The sequence below is a fragment of the Sceloporus occidentalis genome, unplaced genomic scaffold (genome assembly GCF_023333645.1).
Source record: "Sceloporus occidentalis isolate IW3139 unplaced genomic scaffold, rSceOcc1.0.p SCAF_38, whole genome shotgun sequence".
NCBI classification, from domain to species: Eukaryota; Metazoa; Chordata; class Lepidosauria; order Squamata; family Phrynosomatidae; genus Sceloporus; species Sceloporus occidentalis.
Genome location: NW_028317018.1, coordinates 5,589,264 through 5,603,545, shown reverse-complemented (window position 1 = coordinate 5,603,545; position 14,282 = coordinate 5,589,264). Strand labels below are relative to the sequence as shown.

The following is a 14,282-nucleotide window of genomic DNA, read 5'->3' as shown; positions in this document are numbered from 1 at the left end:
CTTTAATAAAAGGTGAGAAGCAACAAGCATGCAAGTTGAAAGGAATATTGCTAAACGTTACAGCATTTATTTTCTTAAGCTTCATTTTCACATATTAATAAAAATATTTTTATTAAATCAAATGCAGAGGAAAGAATCACAATGGGTCCCACTACAGATCGTTTTGGAACATAGCAACACCACTTTCACACGTTCTCAATGTTTTCTTTCATGGCAGTTACGCAAGATTGTTACAAAATTCTTAAAAACTTCATTTTGTATAATAGTGTAATCATACCTTGGTCAAATTTAAAATCTATATAGGAGAACTGGTTCATCTCTTTCCTTTTTTTCCGTTTCCCACTTGCATCAGGAGACATCTCCTGCCATTTTTTTATTCCATCTGAAAAGGCCTGAAAATGAGGATTCAGTTTATTTGTTGACTTCATGGATATACAAATAGACAACCAAATGGTAAAGGCTTCTTACCTGCTTGTTGTAAATTAGAGTCGACAGTCCTGGTGCAGCTCCAAATGGATTTCCCCTCAGTCTGTCAGACGCATAAAAGAAACGAGCAGATATAGGGCGCGATGTCAAGAACAGAAGTCATCAAGCATATGCGTCCCACCAAAATTAACTATTGGTTCACAAGGACTTCATCAAAATGAGAACTACGTCTCACGGGTTTTGTCTGTACTGCACTTCATCATAGTCATTGTGAGTATTAAGTCCAGTGCAGACTAAATGTGTGAGACGTTTTTTATTTTATTTTTATTAAGGACACACACACTTGGTGATTTATGTTCCTGATGTAGCACCCTATATCTGCTTGTTTCTTTTATGCATCTTCATGGATATACAGTTTGTGTGTCTGTACATACAATGAGCCTCAAAATCAAACAGTAACAAGGTTGAGAATTATATGAATTGTGTACAGAAGCCAAGATGCACTCCAAAATTCTAACAATGGTGAACTGTCAATTAAAATGTATTATTTATCATAATACTTACTCAAGACAGCACACAAACATTTAAGGGCTGCACATTGAGAAATGACAGATTGCCCCAGGTGCGCACTTAAGATGGATTCTGAGGGTACATGGCAACATGTGTTACTTGAATCCACGGTCGGAGGGCAGCAGCAGAAAGCTGCCGTGGAGAAGCAACGCGCTGCATGGCTGAACAGAGAACGAGAGTTTATGTATGTAAGTTTATGGGGGTGGGTTGTTTTGTGGGTATATGTATAAGTGTATGGGGTGTTAGAGGGTGTGTGTGTGTGTATGGCTGTGGCATGTGTTCCTGTGTAGAATTAGAGACTGTGTTAACATATGGTGCTGGCATAAGTGTGTGGGCATTAATGTATGGTATTAGCATAAGTGTGTGTCAGTGTATGGTGTTAAAGTGTCATGGGTAAGCCTAGGGTAAAGGGAAGGAGGGAATTAGATTGTGATTATATGTATGTGTTAGAGTGGCAGTTAGAGAAAGTTGCATGTTATGTGTATGTGTGTGTGTATGTAAGTTACCGGCTGAGGGTGCCAAATAAATACCATCACTAATCCTAGGCTCACCTTTGGTGTGCCCTGAAACAGTTGCGTGTTATAACGATAAGCTTATCAATTTTCTGTAACACTAGGGCACCATTAATATAATTTTGGAGTGCACGTTGGCTTCTCTCACTCATTTCTCACTAAACAAAAACTGTGCACCAGTGGCACTGCCTTCCATGCACTGCACCTAAAGAAAACATTTTTATTGTGCTCTTTTTGTGTTAACATGTATAGCGTATATTCTTTATTTCTATTTAAGTTGTAAATGGATAAGAACTATAGGAAACAGAGCACATAAAAAATAATTTTGCATTCATTCTTTAATTATGTACTCCGTGCTAGTGTATCTTCTGCCACAGTAGACAAATACATACATTAAAATGAGATGACAAGTACCTTTCTTGTAATTGCATAGTGTCCCTTGAGTTCATGCAATGCCCACTTGATATCCTGACTACTGAGCATCTTGAAGTCAGCCATCAGCAGGTCTGCAGCCTGGATAAGGCACCGTTGATCCAGAGGCTCAAGATGTGAAATATTAAAAAAGTCTACCTTTTCCACCTGCTGCACAAAGGTATATTGTGATACAAATGTAGCCTATACACATTTTCCAGCATCCCTTCCTGAACACTATACCTGGAAACTCCATGGCTTCTCTGGGTCTGTGCCCTACTCCCCACCCTGCCCCTCCTTTCTTATGACCACACCCCCCTCTGACCATTATATGCAGCAGAGCGATCACTCTGGCACATTCTCAGATTAAGTTTATCACTAGTGTGCCATGCATGCTGCATGCTTGCAAGAAAGCCACCGATATCATTCAACTGCAATTGTTGCCAGGCTATCCTAAAACAACCTGGCTTAAGATTTAAGTTGGATGTCAAAAGCAGACATTACTCAGCTTTGAGACACAGATGCACTTGAAATGAACAATAATCACGACTTAAAAATATATGCAACATTAATCACCTATCTATCCCTACTCCATATAGTATTCAAACACACTGTGTATACAGATAAGTTACCTTTCTAGAAATGTCAACAAAGGAGGGAGTGAAAGAAAGGGGAATGTCATATGAAATGTCCACAGCAAAGATTTTTTTTTGCTTTTATTTTTTTAAAAATACTTCATAAGTAACAAGTTACACCCCTGCATATATCATTAAAGGACTTGCATACCTTGTCATCTGGGCTGGTTAGCAAGCAGCTATTTCTATTTAACACGATTCTTCCATCTTTCTTTGGGTAGTCTGGATTTTCCAGAAGTGCATTACATATACTAAAATAAAAAAAATAAAAAAAATCCTCTCTAGCAATCATGATTGTGACCATGGCTCCCTAATGCATCATGCCAATTGCTACAGATTATGCTCTACCAACATTCTGCTGGTGTTAAATCTTGGATTATTGTGGTTTGCATGTGTTTGCCAGAAATGTATCAAGCCCTATGAATATGTTTGGATAAGTCAACAGCAAACTGGTTGTTTATCTTAACTCTACACATAAAACACAATTTCATAATATCTGAGGATTATTTACTAAATCAGTTCATTGGTCTCCTAACAGTTCTCAGCAAAATATGGGTCTTTGGCAATAACAAACACTTGTAAGTCCCCACCCAAATGATCGACCGTGTTGGACCTAAGTTAGCATCTACAGACTAATATTGTAGTTTTTGGATATTCTAGGGTAAACTAAACTATTTGAGAGACAAGCCCCTTTGAATTGTACTTTAACCTGTGTTAACACTACTATCATATGAAGACTATGCATTTTTATATATGTTCAGGGTCAAAATATATCACCCCTGGAATGCGTCTATCAATTTTAAAATTTCTCTTCAACCAACAGCATCACCTTTGGATATAGCATTTGGATACCAAGTAAAGTTCTTTATAATCACAGACATCATAAAGGAAAATTGTTCTCAAAGCTGGATGTTTATTTTACTTTGTATTACATACTAAGCAATATTTCTAGATTTCTAAATGTGGGCGTCATATTTGCAGACTTCCCATTTATTTATACCTAGTCATAATGTGAGGCACCTGAACAATAAAATTAACATTCTACTTACACATTTAAATCACAATATTGCTTGGAGAGAATAAGTTCTTTAACATAATCTTTTTTCACATCAGGGAACCTTGCTTCCTGTAAAATAACATGAGCTTATCAAAACTAAAAACATGCATTGCGATTTAGAGAAACTTATGGGACAATTAACAACAGAGATGCAAATAGTTATTTCCATATTGAAGGTCCTTTAACCCCTTAAGGACCGGGCTCGTTTTTTCTTTTTGTACTTTGTGGGACTGAGGCTGTTTTAATACTTTTGTGGTGCTTGTGTTCAGCTGTAATTTTCTCCTCACCCATTTAGTGTACCCACATAAGTAATATATTGTTTTTTTCAGGACAAGATGGGCTTTCTTCAGATACCATTATTTTGATCGTATCATCTTATTTACTATAAAAAAAATAAAAAAAACATGGTGAAAAATTGAAAAAAAACATTTTATGACTTTTATTTGAAAAATCTTTTACTCACCTAAAAAAGCAAGTAAAAAAACTAGCTAAATAGATTCTACTACTTGCCCTGAGTTTAGAAATACCCAATGCTTTTATGTTTTTTTGCTGTTTTTTGTAAGTTATAGGGCAATAAGTACAAGCAGCTTTTTTATGATTTCCAAACCTTTTTTAAAAAATCTGGTCAGTCTGCCTCCATCTCCTCTTTGGAACATCTTTGAAGTCGGTTAACTCAATTTAACCCATTCAAACCATATATTTTTAAAAACTAGACACCCCAGGGTATTTCAAATGCTGTTATTTTAACCCTTTCCATGCAACAGTTATACAACTACACTTTGTCAAACTTTGTAATAGTAATTTTTTTTTCACACAAATTGTACTTTAGTTATAGATATACAGGTTCTGGTATATGCCACTGTCAAACAACACCCCAATGTGTGTTCAGGAACATCTCCTGAGTACAGCGATACCCCACATGCATGGGTTTGTTAGATTGTTTGGCTGGTAAAGGGCTACTTTTGTGGCAACACAGACTTTTAGCATCTGGTCATTCTGCCTCCATCTCCTCTTTGGAATATCTTTGAATCTGGTTAACTCAATTTAACCCCGTCAAACCATATATTTTTGAAAACTAGACACCCCAGGGTATCCAAATTGCTGTTATTTTAACCCTTTCCATGCACCAATTATACAACTACACTTTGTCAAACTTTGTAATAGTAATTTGTTTTATTTTTTTTTTCCACACAAATTGTACTTTAGTTATAGATATACAGGTTCTGGTATATGTCACTGTCAAACAATGTGTGTTCAGGAACATCTCCTGAGTGCAGTGATACCCGACATGCATGGGTTTGTCGTGTTGTTTGAGATGGGAAGTGCGCTTTTTTTCTCTATTTTGGTCAGTCTGTACCTATGCCCTATCTTTGAGCTCTGCCTCTCCAATTTACCCCATCAGCCATTTTTTTTTTATATTAGACACCCCTTGGGTATTTGAAGTGCTTTTATTTTAACTCTTTGTTGAGATTTTTGAGAAATTTTAGCACTTGCTCAAAATAATAAACTTTATTTTTTTATTTTATTATATTTTTTTAATACTTTTTTTTATATTTTTTTTTACACATTTTGCTGGTACTGGATGGTTCATCTAGTGACATCACTGCGTAATTATTTTTAAATGTTAGCACATTTTTATTTTTTTCCCATTTTTTTTTTTTATTATTTTTTGAATATTTTACTAATCACATTGTGATTAGAAAGCTGGGCTCCATTGACTTGCATGGTTGAGTGCAGTACCTGTATTCAACCTGCAAGTGGAGCCAGAGTTCTCTAGAGGGTCTGGAGACCATCTAGCGAACTCTTTCATCTTTATTGGGTTTTTTTTCCCCGGGCCGCCGCCATCTTGCTGATGGCGAAGATCACCGGCAGCTGCGGCTGTGACCGCTCTCCGGAGCGGTCACAGCCCATCCAGAGGTAAGTGTTTGGTGTCGCTGGATGCCTCCTGATCGTTGATCGCCTCCTAAACACTTTTAAAACAGGCGTCCGCCGCCATACAATGTATGGCGGCTGTTGACGCCCCGGGGAGGGGCCAGACATGGCCCTCGATGCCGATCTCGGCCTTGCTGAATGCCTCGACATCGAGGCATTACAGTAACGCCGTTTAAGCAAAGAAAGTGATCATTGATCACTTTCTAAGCTTATTTAATTTTTTGACGGTTCAGGATCGTCAAAGGTCGTTAAGCGACCGTTTTTCCATGACGGTCCTGAACCGGCAAAGGTCGTTAAGGGGTTAAGTTTGGGTTTGAATTCTTACCTTATTGTTTCTACATTATTTCACTATTTGCACCTTTTTATATGAGGAACAAAAATGTATACCGCTCATGTATAAACTCAACACCTTAACTTTTGTTTTTTTAACTTGTACTACACTTCGGGACAAAAGGCTGTTTTAAAATTTTTCCTGTATTGCTGTAATTCTCTTCATTCTCACTAAGTGCGCTCCCACACACATTATATACATATTTTTTTTTTTTCAGGACAAGCAAGCCCTGCTTTAGATACCATTATCTTTATCATATATCTAATTTGCTATATAAAATAAAAAAACAAAAAATTTATATTATACATATATATATATATATATATATATATATATATATATATATATATATATATATATATATATATATATCTCTCTCTATATCTATACACACACACAAAATTTATTATATATATATATATATACACACACATATATATATACATATATATACACACACACACACACACACACACACCAATGACGTGCCATGGCATTAAACAAGGGGTCCCTCCCTGGGGCGTCAACGTCCACCATACAACGGAGGCATTTAGCAACACCGAACACCCACCCCAAAAAAATCATTATGCAGTGATGTCACCATCAGGGGAACAATCCAGTTCCAGCAAAATGAAAAAAAAAAAGTCTAAAAAGAATAAAATACAAAAATAAACTAAAATTGGCTAAATGCTAAAATCAGCGTATCTTCCCAAAAATCTTGACATGGAAAGAGTTTAAATAAAAGCATTTCAAATACCCAAGGGGTGTCTATTTTAAAAAAATTAATGGTTTGATGGGGTAAATTGGAGTGGCTGGGTTCAAAGATAGGGCATAGGCATAGACTGACCAAAATGGAGAAAAAAAAGTGCACTTCCCAAATGTGGCCTTTTAGCCTCCAAACACCAGACAAACCCATAGGCGGTATCACTGTACTCGGGAGATGTTGCTGAACACATATACCAGGATCTGAGAGAATAAATATAAAAATTACTACCACAAATATTGGCAAAGGCTGGTGGTAAAATTAGTGCATGGAAATGGTTAAAATACCAGCAAATAAAATACCTTGAGGTGTCTAGTTTTAAAAAAAAACTAGTCGGCTTCAAAGATGGCCCAATTAGGACATTGAAGCAGTAGAACCAGATGTCAAAGTTCCAAGTTAAAAAAATATGCACTTCCTAAACGTGGCATTTTACCTCCCAAACAACCCGACAAACCCATGTATGTGGGGTATCACTGTACTCGGTAGATGTCACTAAATACATATAGGGGTGTCACAAAATATATGGTTTGATGGGGTAAATTGCATTGGCCCACTTAAGCCCTACTTACTACTAGGCCCACTGCCCAATAAAAAAGCAACCCCCCTCCTCAAAAAAAACAAGAATATTGGGTATTTCTATACTAAGGACAAATAGTAGAATCTATTTAGCAGGTTTTTTCATTAGCTTTTTTGGATGGGTAGAAGATTTTTCAAGTAAAAGTGAGAATGTTTTTTTTTTTTATATATAATTTTTCATTTTTTTTTTTTCTTATAGGAAATTAGATGTGATAAAAAATGGCATCACACAGCAGCAACTCAATGCATTTAGGCTTGTAGATGTAGTCAGGACAAAGTTCAAACCGAACATCAGAATGGAGAAGGAATGGGATTTAAGAGACTTTGAAAGTGGCATGTTTGTTGGTGCCAGATGGGCTGGTCTGAGTATATCAGAAACTGCTGATCTACTGGGATTTTCACGCACAACCATCTCTAGTGCTTACAGAGAATGGTCCGAAAAAGAGTAAACATCCAGTGAGCGGCAGTTGTGTGAACGAAAATGCCTTGTTGATGTCAGGGGTCAGAGGAGAATGGGCAGACTGGTTCGAGATGACAGAAAGGCAACAGTAACTCAAATAACCACTCATTACAACCAAGGTATGCAGAATACCATCTCTGAATGCACAACAATTCAAAACCTTGAAGCAGATGGGCTACAACAGCAGAAGACCACACTGGGTGCCACTCCTGTCTTTATAAAAAACAAAAAAAACAGGAAACAGAGGCTACATTCAGATGGCAGGGTCAGACTTTTGCGTAAGCAACATGAAAGCATGGATCCATGCTGCCTTGTATAAATGGTTGAGACTGGTGGTTGGGGTGGTGTTATGGTGTCGGGGACATTTTCTTGGAACACTTTGGGCCCCTTAGTACCAATTGCGCATCGTTTAACCCCTTCGTGACAAAGGCTGATTTTACTTTTTGTACCCTTCGTGACAATGGCCGTTTTAACATTTCTGCGCTGCTCGTGTTTAGTTGTAATTTTCTTCTTTCCCGTTTACTGAACCCACACACATTAGATATTGTTTTTTTCAGGACAAGAAGGGCTTTCTTTAGATGACATTGTTTTGATTGTATCATATTATTTACTACTAAAAAAAGTATAAAATATGGTGAAAAATTTAGAAAAAAATGACTGTTTCTAACTTTTAGTTGAAAAATATTTTACTCATCTATAAAAGGTAATGAAAAAACCTGCTAAATGGATTATACTATTTGTCCTGAGTTTAGAAATACCCAATGTTTTTATGTTTTTTTGCTTTTTTCTACCCATTATGGGGCAATAAGTACAGGTAGCGTTTTGCTATTTCAAAGCCATTTTTTCCAAATCTGGTAATTCTTCCCCTCATGTGCCATTTCGGGTATCTTTGAACCCGGCCAATGCAATTTACCCCATCAAATCATATATTTTTGAAAACTAGACAGCCCAGGGTATTCCAAATGCTAGTATTTTAACTCTTTCCATGCACCATATCTACCACCAGTTTTTGTCAAACTTTGTGGTAGTCATTTTTTTGCATTTGTTTTGTCACACACATTTTACTTCAGGTATGAATTAAAAGGTTCTCGTTTATGTCACTATCACAAAACACCCCAATATGTGTTCAGCAACATCTCCTGAGTACAGCGATACCTCACATGAATGATTTTGCCTGGCTGTTTGGGGGCAAAAGGGCCACATTTGGGGCATGCGCACTTTTCGATGTTGAACTTTGGCATTTGGGGATCCACTGCCCATGCCCCATTTGGTACATCTTTGAGCCGGGCCATTTCAGTGTGCCCAATAAACCCATATATTTTTGAAAACTAGACACCCCAGGGTATTTCAAATGCTAGTATTTTAACTCTTTCCATGCACCATATCTACCACCAGTCTTTGTCAAACTTTGTGGTAGTCATTTTTTTGCATTTGGTTTTCCACACACATTTTACTTCAGGTATGAATTAAAAAGTTCTCGTATATGTCACTATCACAAAACACCCCAATATGTGTTCAGCAACATCTCCTGAGTACAGCGATACCTCACATGAAGGATTTTGCCTGGCCGTTTGGGGGCAAAAGGGCCACATTTGGGGCATGCGCATTTTTCAATGTTGAACTTTGGCATTTGGGGATCCACTGCCCATGCCCTATTTGGTACATCTTTGAGCCGGGCCATTTCAGTGTGCCCAACAAAACCATATATTTTTCAAAACTAGACACCACAGGGTATTTTAAATGCTGGTATTTTAACTCTTTGCATGCACACATTTTACCACCAGCATGTTTTCAAAGTTTGCAGTAGTATTTTTGTGTGTGTATTTTTCCCACACACACCTACTTTAGGTATGAATTTACAGCTCCTGGTATATGCCGCTGTCACACGACACCCCATAATGTGTTCAGCAACATCTCCTGAGTGCAATGATATCCCACATGCATGGGTGTGTCATTTTTGTGGGAACTAAAAGGCCACATTTGGTACGTGTGCATTTTTCTAATTGGAAATTAGGTGTGTGGCCATCCTTCCCCCGGTGTTAATTGGGACGTTGTTGAACCTGGCCAATTCAATTTACCCCATCAAATCATACCTTTTTTAAAAGTAGACACCCCACGGGCATTTAATATGCCAGTATTTTAACTCTTTCCATGCGAGAATTGTTTTAAGCTAATATGCTAATTTTAGGACTTGCTCACAAAAATATATTTTTTATATATATTTTTTTTTTTTTGTCTTTTTAAAAAAAAAATTTTAACATTTTTTTTCAACTTGGAGGTTCCCCTGATAGTGACATCAGTGGGAAATGATTTTTACATTTTACTAGTTTTTTACTATTTTTTTTTCTAATTATTATAAATTTTATTTTTTAATTTATTTTTACTAATCACACTGTGATTAGAAAGCTGCCTTCCATCGACTTGCATGGTGAATGCAGTACCTGTATTCAACCTGCAAGTGGAGCCAAAGTTCTCTAGATGGTCTGGACCGTCTAGCGAACTTTTAAAATTTTTTGTTCCTGTTACAGGGCAGCGGCCATCTTGCTTGATGGCGAAGATCATCGGCAGCTGCGGCTGTGACCGCTCTCCGGAGCGGTCACAGCCCATCGAAAGGTAAGTGTTTGGTGTCGCTGGATGCCTCCTGATCGAGGCATTCCAGCGACACCATTTAAGTTTAGGAGGCGATCGTCGCCTCGATGGGTTTGTGTATTAATGTGTTGATCTATGCCTGCTATCGGCAGCAGGGTCTAATATTAGGCCCTGAAATCATTTAGTGGAAAAGTTAAGGTATTGTGTTGTTTAAAGGATTTCAAGGATTAGTCGTACTAAATTGTGGCTTCAGGCTTCCCATGTTGAATGATCAAGTATTGTATTGTCCAATAACAAAAGTATCATTCCATAGCACATTACTTTTGGCAGTGTGTGTGTGTGTGTGTGTGTGTGTGTGTGTGTGTGTGTGTGTGTGTGTGTGTGTGTGTGTGTGTGTGTGTGTGTGTGTGTGTGTGTGTGTGTGTGTGTGTGTGTGTGTGTGTGTGTGTGTGTGTGTGTGTGTGTGTGTGTGTGTGTGTGTGTGTTTTTTCAGTGGTATGATTTAATGGTGGAAATTATTAATGCCCCCCCAGTTTAACTGTGGTATCTTGTGTGCCCCCCCCCTATATATTGTTTCTAGAGTCGCCACTGTCCACACGCATCATGCAGACATTCACCTGCTGCCCCCAGTAGACACCGGGGGGGGGGGGCACATCAGGAGGGCATGTGGCATAAAGTATATAGATAGTCGAAAAATTAATCAGCCAACTAATCTATTATGAAAATGATAGTTGCAGCCCTAAAAAAACGTTACTTGAACTTTTGCAACCTAAATGGCTTATCTTTATTAATGCATTTCTGATCCTCTTCTACCCTAAATTGAAGTCAAATGTGCTATTCAAGATGCAGTGTTAATTCACTAAAGGGAGAGCTGAGAGGAGTTTGCAGGACAGTTGTAGTTTCAACACCCTGACTTCCCTATACATTACAAAGCTCCAATCCCACAGATACTGCTGCAAGATGAGCTTGGCTAGCCCACCTGTTAGACCCATCTCAATATTCACTAAACTGACAAATGCAAGGCAAAAATATTAGGGTCTCAAAAAAACAAAACATTAATTACTGCTAAATATGGCAGAGATTGGTGGCCAAATGGCAGTGCGCCTAAAAGCTCCTCCTGAAATACACAGAGTAGTGTGCTTTCCATGCTTGTTCATGATAACGGTTACAAACCAGTTTACGGACTGTGAAAAATGAAACAGCAATATATAACTTGTAATACATGCCCTATAAAATTGTGAGAATGATATGGTATTGTACACATTTAAGGTATTTTCAAGATTTGAGATCTTATACTTTATATTTTGGTTAACACATCTAATTTGGCGAATATTAGTACACCAAAAGTATATATATATATTTCATCCTCTCTCTAAATCTTGTTTCTCTAAATGACTCCCTTTGCAGTTAAGATGCTCTTTCCTCTTTCTACCCCTTACTATGTTGCTTCTATCATCCCACATCTACATTTATAAACTAATCAAATGTGATGAATGTCCAAGCATGCTAACCTTAAAGACTGAAAATGTTTGACTTAACACTGTATTTGATATAAAATATATAAAACCTCAAATTGAAAAAATCTCCTATAACGTCCGTATGGTAGAGTTTTTAAAAGGTGTTATTAAATACCGTATTTGCTCGATTATAAGACGACCCTGATTATAAGACGACCCCCCAAATCTTAATATTAATTTAGGAAAAAAAGAAAAAGCCTGAATATAAGACGACCCTATAGGAAAAAAGTTTTACCAGTAAATGTTAATTCATTTAAACACTTTTTTTAATAAAAGCTATGCTTGAGAAAAATATTTTGGTTTTATTTCCTTCTATTTTCCAACCTGTCCCCCAGTTATGCACATCTGCCCCAGAAGTGCCTTATACCCCCTATATGCCACTGTGCCCCATGATATGCCTTTTAACCCTCTAAATGCCACAGTGCCCCATAATATGCCTTTTAACCCTATATGCCACTGTGCCCCATGATATGCCTTTTAACCCTATATGCCACTCTGGCACTTAGAGGGTTAAAAGGCATATTATGGGGAAGAGTGGCATATAGGGAGGTTTAAGGCATTTCAGGAGGCAGAGTGGCATTAAAGGGGTTAAAAGGCATTTCACAGAGCACTCTGCCTCCAGAAATGCCTCAAACCCACATTTAACACTCCCCCTCCCTCCTCCAAACTTACCGGTGCTTCTGAGTTGGGGGGGGCGCATAACACAGGAGGGTCCAGGTCCCCTGCATCTGAGCCCCAGGTGCTTAGTCCGGGCAGCATGTAGAGCTCCACGCGAATCGCGTAGAGCTCTAAGCACCGGGGACTCAGAAGCACCGGTACGTTGGAGGGGGCATAACACAGGAGGATGCAGGTCCCCTGCATCCTCCTGTGTTATGCCCCCCCCCTCCAACTTACCGGTGCTTCTGAGTCCCCGGTGCTTAGTCCGGGCAGCGTTTAGAGCTCTACGCGATTGTATCGTGTAGAGCGTAGAGCTCTACACGATACAATCGCGTAGAGCTCTACACGCAGCCCGGACTAAGCACCGGGGACTCAGATGCACCGGTAAGTTGGGTCGGGGGTTAACACAGGAGGATCCAGGTCCCCTGCATCTGGGTCCCCAGTGCTTAGTCCGGGAAGCGTGTAGAGCTCTACGCGATTGTATCGCGTAGAGCTCTACACGCAGCCCGGACTAAGCACCGGGGACTCAGAAGCACCGGTAAGTTGGGGGGGGATTAACACAGGAGGATCCAGGTCCTCTGCATCGCTGCGGGGGATCTGGATCTTAGTCTCATAATCAGGTCTGAGGTCTGATTATAAGACGACCCTGATTATAAGACGAGGGGTATTTTTCAGAGCATTTGCTCTGGAAAAAACCTCGTCTTATAATCGAGCAAATACGGTATGTTCCTGTTGAATGGACCATTCCATGGTAAAGACCTGTTTTCAAACATTACATTACATTTTTTTTCTACATAAAGTATTCTAGGTTTTCATGACTCACCGTCTCCATAACAAGTCGCGAAATTAGTTCAACATCCAGGCCAGAAGCACCTTGTTCAGAAAGGTCTCCAATATGTGAGTCAGTAAATACTGTTATGCCCCTTGTTCGTTTATTAACTGTAAGACTTGCTTGGTCTCCACTTACAAATTCTGGCAGATGAGCTACTGCAGGTGAGGAAGGGCCGGGGCTACCATCCTCGAAAGGCTCAGGAACAGCAGGCCCTAAACCATCCCTGTGAGCCTCCCTTTTTAGCGCTACAGGATATTTTTGTCTGGGTGAATGACTACCAGATGGATGATAAAGATTTTTCCTTTGTAAGATCACCTCATTATCATCATCATCATCATCTGACTCCAGTTCTATGATGCCGACATTGGATTTATGAAAAACAGGTTCTTTTTCTACAGGAGGTACTATCTCTACGTTTGATGAAGATGGAAAATCATTAGTTGCTGATTTACTTGATTTCTTCTGATCCACATGGATATCCCTACGTTTTTCTACTTGAACACTTAAATCCTTTACATTCCCAGAATCCTTGCTCAAATCATCTTGGTTATGCAGATTTCTTCTGCACGTTGGACGATTGCTTTCACTAGTCCCAGAGTTCCTACTGCCTTGCTGCCAGTCAGTGCCATGCCAAAGAGCTGCTGGTCGGATAATATCTGGACGGGACAGCTTCAGATGACTTCTATCCTCCTAAAACAAACATAATGGATATGTGACCAATCACTAGTTAAACAGCCAAAGTTTACACCAACCATACTTCACACATTGCATATTTTTCTAAAGCAGAGTTACGCCAGGTGCTCAGGAAGTAGTTCATCTAAATTTAGCCTTAAAGCTGCCAGCCTTAGCAACTGGTGCAGGGAAATTCTCTTTATAAATTACATAATTTCATTACCGTATTGGCTCGATTACAGGCCAGTGCTATTTTAAAGAAAAAAATAAATTAGTGGAATGGTAACAGTTATTTAACTTATGAACAGGAATACATGTATTACCGTATTTCAGGTGAGTCCA

The 14,282-nt window shown here is 38.7% G+C and overlaps 1 protein-coding gene across 1 annotated transcript in view; it reads right to left on the bottom strand.

Annotated features, from left to right (window-relative positions):
• The window catches only part of LOC149290664 (E3 ubiquitin-protein ligase RNF216-like), a 90,519-nt gene that overhangs the window by 58,878 nt on the left and 17,359 nt on the right, over positions 1-14,282 (bottom strand). The window contains exons 5-9 of the mRNA XM_089488453.1: positions 13,260-13,958; positions 3,604-3,680; positions 2,706-2,805; positions 1,923-2,090; positions 278-392 (exon numbers count right to left, since the gene is read on the bottom strand). Of these exons, the coding sequence (XP_089344579.1) occupies positions 278-392; positions 1,923-2,090; positions 2,706-2,805; positions 3,604-3,680; positions 13,260-13,958 (1,159 nt within the window). The remainder of the gene's footprint in view (positions 1-277; positions 393-1,922; positions 2,091-2,705; positions 2,806-3,603; positions 3,681-13,259; positions 13,959-14,282) is intronic.